Source organism: Electrophorus electricus, chromosome 7, assembly GCF_013358815.1.
Source record: "Electrophorus electricus isolate fEleEle1 chromosome 7, fEleEle1.pri, whole genome shotgun sequence".
Taxonomy (NCBI): Eukaryota; Metazoa; Chordata; class Actinopteri; order Gymnotiformes; family Gymnotidae; genus Electrophorus; species Electrophorus electricus.
Window position 1 is genome coordinate 27,776,651 of NC_049541.1, and position 10,442 is coordinate 27,787,092.

The 10,442-nt window shown below is 42.0% G+C and overlaps 2 protein-coding genes across 2 annotated transcripts; one reads left to right on the forward strand and one right to left on the reverse strand.

The window, feature by feature from the left end:
- Positions 1-744: 744 nt before the first annotated feature.
- fitm1 (fat storage-inducing transmembrane protein 1) lies at positions 745-3,710 on the reverse strand. Its single transcript, XM_027022287.2, has 2 exons — positions 3,205-3,710; positions 745-2,585 (listed from the first exon to the last, which is right to left on the reverse strand). The coding sequence occupies exons 1-2, from the start codon at positions 3,381-3,383 to the stop codon at positions 1,946-1,948; spliced, it is 819 nt and encodes a 272-aa protein (XP_026878088.1). The 5' UTR covers positions 3,384-3,710; the 3' UTR covers positions 745-1,945.
- A 2,233-nt stretch (positions 3,711-5,943) lies between these two features.
- Positions 5,944-10,437, forward strand: rpp40 (ribonuclease P/MRP 40 subunit). The gene is made up of 8 exons (XM_027022294.2): positions 5,944-6,158; positions 7,745-7,886; positions 7,981-8,049; positions 8,431-8,526; positions 8,677-8,802; positions 9,536-9,734; positions 9,815-9,949; positions 10,032-10,437. Exons 1-8 carry the CDS (start codon positions 6,042-6,044, stop codon positions 10,228-10,230), a joined length of 1,083 nt encoding a protein of 360 aa, XP_026878095.1. The 5' UTR covers positions 5,944-6,041; the 3' UTR covers positions 10,231-10,437.
- The last annotated feature ends 5 nt before the right edge of the window (positions 10,438-10,442 follow it).

Sequence of the window (10,442 nt, forward strand, 5' to 3'; positions counted from 1 at the left end):
TGAACAACCATTACCCAGTCATGTGTTCATACCTTCAGCAAAGAAATGCTGCCTCTTTCCTGGGTCGTGACCATAATCCAGTCCTAAGGTAGGAAGGAATTATCACGATCGATTTAAAATTTTGCAGATATTTTATGTAAAATATTGTGAACAAGATGCATGTAAACAAATGTATTCTGATATGAGAACAGTTGAAGAAGGAAGTAAGTGTTTGTCACTTTTTAGAGCACATAAACTGGTCAGCACTGTTCAAACTTATAAAAGAAAAACAACACTGAAAAATAAAACCAAAATGTACACAGTCAGACTGTTTAATGTTGACATGACAAGATAAGAGAGCGAGAGCACACCTGATGTTCTGAAGAACCATCCACAATCAGCCAATAGTAGCCGAGTGAAAGACCTCCCAGAAGTAGCAGCAGTGTGGGCAGAGGGAGGAAGTGAGTGATGTGTGATAGTGGTTGCCTATGTAATGCTTTAAAGACAAAAGTGCCTGGCCTCTGTAAAGGGCAGGAATCCAGTGGAGAGAGAGAGAGAGGCTGAAACCACTGACTGGTAAGCATTTTAACAGCTGCATGTCATACAAGGATTTATGTTCATTTAATTGTTCATTTAAGCGAAAGTTACTGGTCATGCTTTAATATTACTGAGGCATTCACTAAGACACCGGTGAGTCAGTTTAGAGGCAGACAGAGGTGAATATCATTAGTAACTGAAACAGGAGGAACTTTGATCTGACACAGGTTGTCTGTGTGAAAGGGTGTGAGATGCACCAGACGCCAGACAGTCAGCCAGCGTCATTCCTGGATCCTGTCCTCACATCTCACCGAAACTGAAACGTTCTTTTAAAAACAGGTCTAATACAGTGATGACTGGTGGACTAACAAAGCAGAAGTTCACGTCTCATGTTTTATTTAATGTTTTGACACACTTATCACTGTTTAACAGTAAAACAGGCAAGTAACACATTAGCACAACACAAATTGCACATTATGCATTTGTCATCATTCTCTTATTATTCTATTAGTATTCTCTATTACACCAAAGGGTTCATATCGGCCACATTCCTTTGTGAAAGTTTAGTTATAGTTGTTTCCAAGGTGTTGTATCCAAAAGTTATCTACTATAAAAGGCAAGGCAACCCTTGCATGAAACTAAGGAGTCGGCTAATCCGCTGGCCGGAGCTTCGGGGAGTAATCTGTGCCAGAGTTAACAGGGTTTAAGTTGTATATCGACAGCCCTTAAAACACACTTTTACCTTGTTCATATCAGCACATGCCATGAGAACAGTAGGATTTCTGTAATTGTAAACAAGTGAAATTTGCATTGACCTATTTATCATCGAAATATATAATTTGCTTATGAAAAAAATCTTTCAAGCTTTTTCCCTGCACAGAACTAGATCCCCTGTGCTGTCCATTCAGTGGGTAGATGCCTGTTTAACTGTGTTTGTTTTATACTGATAGATGGCAATAAAGGGCCAGCATGATAAAGCATGTGTAGTTTCCAGTACTAAAACTACTGGCCCTTTCTCTTATGTGGATTCATTCTTCTGCATAATGTTTTATATGTGAATAAACACTTTTAAACACTGTCCATGAATAGATTATAATTTATTTGGTGCCTAAAACATTTGCAGTGAGAGAGAGAGAGAGAGAGAGAGAGAGAGAGAGAGAGAAAAAAATGCCAATGAATAACACTAGATACTGTGTGTGTGTGTCTGTGTCATAATGTTATACATTATTTTGGCCCCCCTTTTAAGCCCTCTCAGAGATCATTTAATTGGCTGCACTAAAAGGTCAGATTCAATTTTTAAATCAAAGTTCAGAAATATTTCAGAGGTAGTTTGATACTAAACAAATCAAATATTTTTCTTATTCCAGTTTTGTTACAACTGAGCAATTTTGCCAAAATTCCCATCGCTGTTGAAAACTCTTCTTGCGCCCTATGTTGTGAGTAGTCCAACTCCAGGCCTTCCGGGGCAGTACCAGCTTGGTCCACACTGGTACCAACCATGGTAGGTTGCCCTCCAGCTAAGGCAGCCTAGAGCGCCCCCTAGCAGCTGGGTTGGGAACTGTGGGAAATAAGCAAGTAGACAGAAAAGCAGAAACAACCAGAGACTCAGCAGCAGGACACAGAAGAGGAAGAGAATGCGCAGGGGGCCCCCTGAGGCGCCCCCTAGTGTCAGATAGGGCCCAAACACGGCCGTCTCCTCAGCCAGCAGCAGACAGCACAGACAGAGCAGGAACGTGTCCTCGGAGACCTCGTAGCCCCGCCACTGCATGCCCGCGCTGACGCACACCGCCTTCGTCTCTCCTTCCCGTAAGAGCAGTAGAGGCTGAGCTGCTGCGCTCGAGCCCGGCCAGAGCTCCGGGGGGCCGCTGAGGGGCTCGTAGCAGCTGCCCGTGGCGTTCTCCAGCACGCTCAGGCCCTCGCGGAAGGCCAGCCACATGGCTCCCGCCACCGCGAGCCGCGACAGGTGGCGCACAGCCAGCGGAAGGGAGCGGCGCACGGAGTAGGACAGGAGGAAGACGAAGGAGCCCGCGCAGACGCAGGTCCAACCCCAGCCCGAGCGCAGAAACAGCCTGCGGGTCCGGACATAACTGCGTTTCACTTTACCATCGTTCATGTGTCTCGGAAGCTTGTAAAGAGTTTAAGCTTCTAAGTTCTTTATTAGAAATCAGTGGTTTGAACAAAGGTTTGCAACGACTGGATTTGGAACAAATATTAACCTTCGTGTCAGTTCATTTAAATTCTGTTGTTTCAAGTGGCACGTTGAGTCACATAAGAACATATGACATTTTTACGTATGTGTATACAAAATAAAATTTAAAAACTACTGAAAGCAAAATTGCTTTGTCATTAACAATGAAAGTTTGAATGTTGGCTAGCCAGCTATAGCTCATAACAGAAAGTTAGCAAGTACCAAGGCAAAATATAAACAAATTTAGGCTTGGGGTAACCCTGCCAACCAGTAACACCGAAACAGTCTAGATATGTCAAATGACAATACAACACAGCTGTCTTACATGTGAGCTTAAAAAAAAAAAAGTTTTATAAACAACTTACTCTTTTAATGTGTTGTGATAAGTTCTTGAAAATATTTTTGTATAGTTCACTAATCACCATGTCTCTTATAATTAAAATAAAATCAAAGTTGTTCTAAAGTGAGTTAAGATTTCTTTAGTTATGTGTAAAGCTCACCTGTACAGAAAATGGCTCCTCCTTGCAAAAACACTATACTGGGACACCCCCAAGTTCAGGAGGGGTCCGAACAGGACCATTGCTGATAGCAGCAAATGAAAATGCCGTCGAAATAGTGCATTGCCCAGCAGCCTAGCCGCCAGGTCGGTGGTGACCACGAGGAGAGAGTTGAGAAACATTAGTGAAATAAATGCAGTGAGCCTAGACAGAGGTCACTTCTTCCCCTCCTGTGCTTAAGACAGCGTGTTCCAGCAGGTCTAGATGGTCCACCACATTGTCTTGTCTTCTGATCTTCAGTGAATGAGTGTGCTTCAGGAAATTTCTCTAATCTGATCCGTGTCCTCTTGTGTCTTTCCATGCATCTGGAGAGTTCTTTTAATGTCAAAAACTCCCATTTAATTTTCTCCAACTACGCTGAAAAATATTGAGGTATATTCCAATGGTTTATGCTCTGTGCCTGCCTGTCCTGGTTTTTATAGCACAACCTGGCTGCTCTGATACCCTCATCTCTTCTTCGTTGACATGCTTTTCACACTCCCCCCCCCCCCCCCCCCCCCCCGACATCAGCAGGAACAGAAACAGATCCCCTGTGTCATGGATCCATCATACATCGGCCAACTGGTACACACACACACACGTATACATCTATCTCATATGTTAAATAATAACGATTTAATATTAAAACACCTATTACCTTTTCAATCTTCACTATCCAATTTTGGGCAGACAAGTACAGTGGAAACGTCACAGGCTTTCCGCTGTAAGAATATCAGCTAAATGCCTTGCATAGTGACTCAGACCCCATCTTGCTATTTATAGACGTTGTATTGTATCCAGTTCTTTCCCTGACTGCAGCTCTCTCCATTCTTAGATTCAGCTGTTAGCGTCAGCACCTGTTTCTCCCAATCACTGCGTTCCTTGCGCTGTCTTTGGCTCTGGCTGACCTCTCTCACATGTACATCACAGATGGCATGTATGCTCAGAACAAAGCAAAATCAAAGATGAGAGGGGTTTTGTGTGTGTGCTTTCCCCCAAAGTACTTCTGTGTCTCCCAGACCAGTGATGGCCCAGAAGGCATAATTGAAAGAGCCTTAAAACAAAACAAACCAGACAAAAATCTGTATAACTTATGACAGAACCCTGATTTTATGAGTCTATTTTCTGACAGAAACAGAAATAATCTAATATTTGATAACATAATGTGCAATGATCAAATATACAAATGCAGAACTGCAAACAATACAATATGATAGGTGCAATTCAAATACTGAGATTACATACAAAACTACACATTAAAGGAAGGTTAATTCAATTTATTTGTTATTGGTAGTTTGTTGAGATCGGTGAGAGCGGTTGGGAGAAACCTGGTTAGGTTCTGGTTTCATTGCAGCATTGCCAAGTACTAGAAGGGAGTTTCTGGAACAGTTAATTCCTCAGGTGTGTGTGTAATCCAAGGTAGTTATTTCAGGTAATTATCTCATCATGCCTTGATGGGCAGCTATTGGAGAGCTGCTGCTGACCATGCAGCCTTTCACCTGAACAGTCAACCTTTCACCTGAACAGTCAACCTTTCACCTGCACAGTCAAACTTTCACCAGCACAGTCAACCTTTCACCAGCACAGTCAACCTTTCACCTGCACAGTCAGCCTATCACCTGCACAGTCAGCCATTCACCTGTGCAGTCAGCCATTCACCAGCACAGTCAACCTTTCACCTGCACAGTCAACCTTTCACCTGCACAGTCAGCCTATCACCTGTGCAGTCAGCCATTCACCTGTGCAGTCAGCCATTCACCTGAGCAGTCAACCTTTCACCAGCACAGTCAACCTTTCACCAGCACAGTCAACCTTTCACCTGCACAGTCAGCCTATCACCTGCACAGTCAGCCTATCACCTGTGCAGTCAGCCATTCACCTGAGCAGTCAACCTTTCACCAGCACAGTCAGCCTTTAACTTGTACAGTCAACCTTTCACCTGCACTGTCAACCTTTCACCTGCACAGTCAGCCTATCACCTGCGCAGTCAACCATTCACCTGCGCAGTCAGCATATCACCTGCGCAGTCAGCCTTTCACCTGCGCAGTCAGCCTTTCACCTGCGCAGTCAGCCTTTCACCTGCACAGTCTGGCCTTGGAGTATGAGGAGGCGGAGCTTAACCACACCATTCAAGTTCAAGTTCAAGAGGTTTTATTGTCATTTCAGCTATATACAAGTACACAACAAAACCGAGGCAATGTTCCTCCAGGACCATGGTGCAACATAAAAACAACAGTGCAACAGACAACATGCTACACAAGTGCAAACAGTATGGAAGAGGTTAAGCTTCTTTGGACAGTGGCGGGCAGATGCTGGGTTTCTTCAACTTCTTCAGAAAGGACATTTGCTGATGAGCCTTTTTGATAACGATTGTCTGCGTGATATCTGACTGTGTCTGTCTTAGTTTCATAATTTCAGCACAACTGTGTTGAAAGCAGAACTGAAGTGTACAACAATGTCTCTGGCATAGGAATGTGGAGGGGCCATCATCCTCTAGCCAACAACAGACACTACAATGGCAACAATAGAAATACATAATATACTTTCAACGCACTGCTACTCCAGTAAAGTAACTGAGTTTTAATGTACATATGGACATACCTTCTGTGTTCCTCCTAGGGAAAAAAATATTCGCCTCCAGTGCTGTAGGTGGTGCTATATCATCCTTTGTTCATATATCAAACGCTATATAACAAGGAGAAAAAGAACTAGAGCTCGAAATAGTTGTTTGCCCGAGAAAATAAATTTCCATTTAGTCTTTGTAAGGCAGATAATTACATATCTACTCAGTTGGCAGTCCAATGTCGTCACACTTGGAGAAGTGTGCGAGAAGCCTTTTAGTATGCGAGAAGTCCAGCTTCATGAATGAAGCATCCCGTCATGAAACACACGTGTGTAAGCACAGTTTCAACTACAAGGTGAGTTTACTGCTGAGTGCTAACTCGGCCGTGTGGTCCTTCACATAACGGGGACGCGTCCAGGCCCGTTTGGCGTAACTTAACTGCTTCTATTACATTTTCAGAATGGAGGCATTTTTCTAACGTTTCCCATGAAGGACATGCACTTGACTTTAGCGAGTTTAAGAAATGTCGAAAACAGGGCATTGGTATGTCTGGAAACTCCTGGGAGGACAGAGCAATAACAACTGCGTTATCTATTCATACATCATTCATTCATTCATTCATACATGCTGTACCAGTAACATCTATTCGTACACGGTATCTGCGGTACCAGTAACACCTCTATAACGTTTTACTTTGTTTCCTGGCTGGGGTGTTTTCATTCCTTACATTGCATTACGTTACTGCCTTTCTGATAAATCTACACAACCAAAGAAATCTTGAAATCAAATAAATCTTCAGATATAAAACAAGGAATAAGGTCTGGCATGACTCAAAAATAGATGAAGTCCAGTAAAGAACGTTTTCCACTTTGAGGGGAACAGTTAAAAGTTGAAGACATCTTCGAGAACATGCCTGGGAATGAAATGAAAGCTTGTACGTTTTGTATCCCAGGAGAATGATGTGGGTTGCAGATATTCTTCACAGACCACAGCAAGAGAAGAGTAGGTGCTAGTCGCATTTTGGAGTTACAGTGTCTAAAACTGTAATGAAATCCTATATTCTGCGTAGTGGAATGATCTTGGACCACTTGTGTTTTTTTAAAAAAAGTAGACTGCTGTTATTTTGACATAGGTGTACCATGTTCTAAATTATGTATTGTGATGCATAGCATTATTTAGGAATAAAATTAGAAAAGGAACTGCAAAATCAAGAATTGCTACTTAAGAGAGCCTAAACACTTAATATGAACTATATCAAATATTACATTGGTGACATTGGTGTAGTCTAAGCATTATAGTTGCTGTTGGTTTGATTAGGGGGAAATGTACAGTCAAACATTCACTAACAAATGTAAATACATGTTAAATAATCCTTGGATAACTTTTCTGGATGGTTTCTTGGATGTTTAGTACAAATTTCAATTCAGTGAAAAATTGCTAACTGGTGAATCTTAGATTACACACACAGATTAAATTTAGCTCATTGGGCCAAACTTCAAAAATTAATAACTACAAACGTGTTTGGAGTAGAGCTGTAGGATTTTGAACATATGTTTTTGCAGATTTTATTTTCAAGAAAATCCATGGCATTAACTGGGAGGTTTAGGTGAGTTGGCATGGAATGACCTTGGAATGAAATGCAGATACTGGATAAATGTTTATATTTCCTTGTCCAGCAGGATTGTAGCTGATCATAGGTTTTTTTTAAATGTATTCCTCCTTTTCTCCCAGTAAACGCTGTACGTACAGGAGTCGCTCAGTCCTCTGATCCTTCCATCATGCCTTGTTTTATTTGCTTCTGTGAGACCAGTTTGTTTAGAGGTGCTGTTGTCCTTCATGGTTTGTGTAAATTTTGTACCTGACGTATTCATTGCGGTCATTGATACATTTTCAGGTTTCAAATTGTCCATTAATGCTTTCTAATTTTCACCTGCTTTGTAGATTTCTGTATTGATACCGGAATGTGGAGTCCTGCCTGCTGATATAGCAAATGTGATCAGTCATTTCAAATCATATTTCCTGGTCCGGGATCTACCAGTTTATAAGTTCCTGGATGCAAAATTTCTTGACACAGTTAAGAAAGGTAGGAGCAGAGAGTTGGATGGGTGGTGCCATCACTACCTGACGTGCTTCGTTCGGGTAACTTCCTAAATTGGTTTCCCATTCTGTTTCCACAGGTGGGTTTTATGCACTGTCCTACAAAACTCGCATTGATGAAGACAATGTTGTGGCACTTTTGTCCAGTGGTAAGTATCGTGTGTCCTCTTATAGTTGTGGAAATAGTACTTGAAACCCAGACTAACATTTTAGTAATAGTGTGCTTTCACACTATCAGTAAAATGACTCCAGATACCCTTCTCAAAAAGAAAAGAGTTTAAATGTTTCATTAGTTAAAGATTAAGGGAAGGAGGTTTTTACATTTTTGCTTGTCAATATGTTGGCTATAATGGCTATAGCCATTTTTTCTTGGCCTTTAAATAATGGAAGAATGCATATCACAATTGTGTTCATTTTGACATTTTTTTTACTGAAGTAGTCAAAGATGTATTGTGACCGTGTTACAGTTAAATAATTTTAAGTAATTCATAAAGCTTTGTTCTTTTTTTTTTTTTTTTTTGTCTCTCAAGGACATTTAGTCTTGTCACTAGATAAGGACACGTACCAGCAGCTTGGCTTAGAGGGGAAGCCATCAGAGTACAAGCACAGAAAAGACATGAGATATGGTGAATACCTTTAGGGCATGAGATCTGGCAAATGCTATTATCTGTAAAAATGGTACTATTTAAGTAGTTCAATAATTGTATGTTACCATGTCAAATCTAAATATGGTAATTCGGTGCCTTATGAACTGTGTACTATGTCTCCTCTTGCAGTTGTGACGGTGGACCTGACAGATAAATCTTTGGTCCCTGGTACAAAGCGATTCCAGCAAGTGTTGCTAAGTTTGAAAGAAAGAGTGCCGCTGAAAAGCGACTTCCTTTTGACCAGATGCCCACCAGGTTAGTTGCAGCAGTGTTAGAGCCATGTTTGAAAAGCTTACCGTACTGCCACAAGGGGTGTAGCATAAACTCTAATATTAAATGAGTCACAGTCCTGACTGACTGTATTCTATTCCAAAAACCTAAATGATCCCTTGCCTAATGGAGTTTTTAGGTCTATTCACAACATACTGAGCCAGCCTTGAAGAGGTGACCCAGTCACAGTGTTGAAATGTGAATGTGTTTGGGGTCATAGTGCATCTGTGCAGTAGCTAGGTATCTAGCTAGGTTAGTGGTACACACTAAAATCTTTAGAAGTGAAGCTAGCAATAAGCCCCTTGTTGCCTGCTAAGACTGATTGCTTGTTCTCCCATTTATCACAGAATTAGGCAAGTAGTTAATGGAGATGGGTAGGTTAGCATTCTTACTTCCTGGTTTGTGATGTGAGATGTTTGTGACAGTTATGCAATCTAGGATTTATAAGAGCTGCCATTAGCAAGGCCACGGGTGTAATTATTAAATGGCTAACTATGTACTATGAAATGTTCACACGTTAGCTGTGTCTGAAACCCACTGGACTAACACTTGGGCTCTTAGCTAGATTAGCTAGCATGATAGCAGAGCTCTGGATACCAGTGTGACACAAAATGCCACTGAAATTCATTTTGTTCACATTAAAATTATTTATTCAGCATATTGATTTACATCCACATTGAGAGTTCTTCTCATTGACTGAACATTCTCTCATGTTCAGGAGCAGAAGAAGATGGAGAGCTGCAGGCTCTTTTGTCTCAGCACACGTATGAGGAGTGTAGACCCACTGTCATAAGCCGGAGCCTGACGGACATCCCGCGTCCCTCGCTGCACCCTTCAGATCTGCGGGGAAACGCACACTCATGCACCCCAGTGCAGTTCCTGGAGTGGCTAGGCTCCGTCAACTTGAACATCCGCTGGTGAGTAGTCTCCAGAATCATGTCTTCATTGTAGCCCTTGTGTCTTGTGGGCTGAAGAGTATGCGTTTGTGTCACTGCAGCAATAACTCGGCTTCTAGCTTCCTGTCCACATACGTGTGTCCAGAGCCCTGCGCTACAGTTAACAAAGTCCTGCTGTGCACAGTCACTGGTTTCATCCCTCCTGAAGACGTCTATGCTCTGCTACAAGAGCTGAGGTAAGAATGAAGCAACATTCTGTAGACTGAGTCTTAGTTTATGGAACTAATGACACTGGAAACCACCTCCCTGATCATCCAGACGGTGTTTGGCTGAGCCTGGCTTCACAGACTGGGTTTCCCTCACTGTGCACGGCTTTGCGGACAGCCCGGTCTCTTGGGGAGCTGCAGAGCATGGATTCCTCAAGGGAGGGGAGAACTTCTACAATCTTGTTTGCTTCAAGAACCAGGACTACTGGTTGCACATGGCCACTGGTTCACAAGATGGCTGCCCACCATGATATACCGCACCTACAATGGGGAACAATGGTTTTAGTTTCATTCTCAGTTAAACTCATTTGTCTGCTTGTCTGTCAAGTGAAATTATGCTTTTGGGACATTTTATCCTATGAAAATTGTGCACTTTTTTGTGTGTGAAAATGTTCTGTTAAATGAAATTGTTTGCTTTGGCTGGAGATTTGTATTAATAATAAATGAGTGAAACTATAGCTAA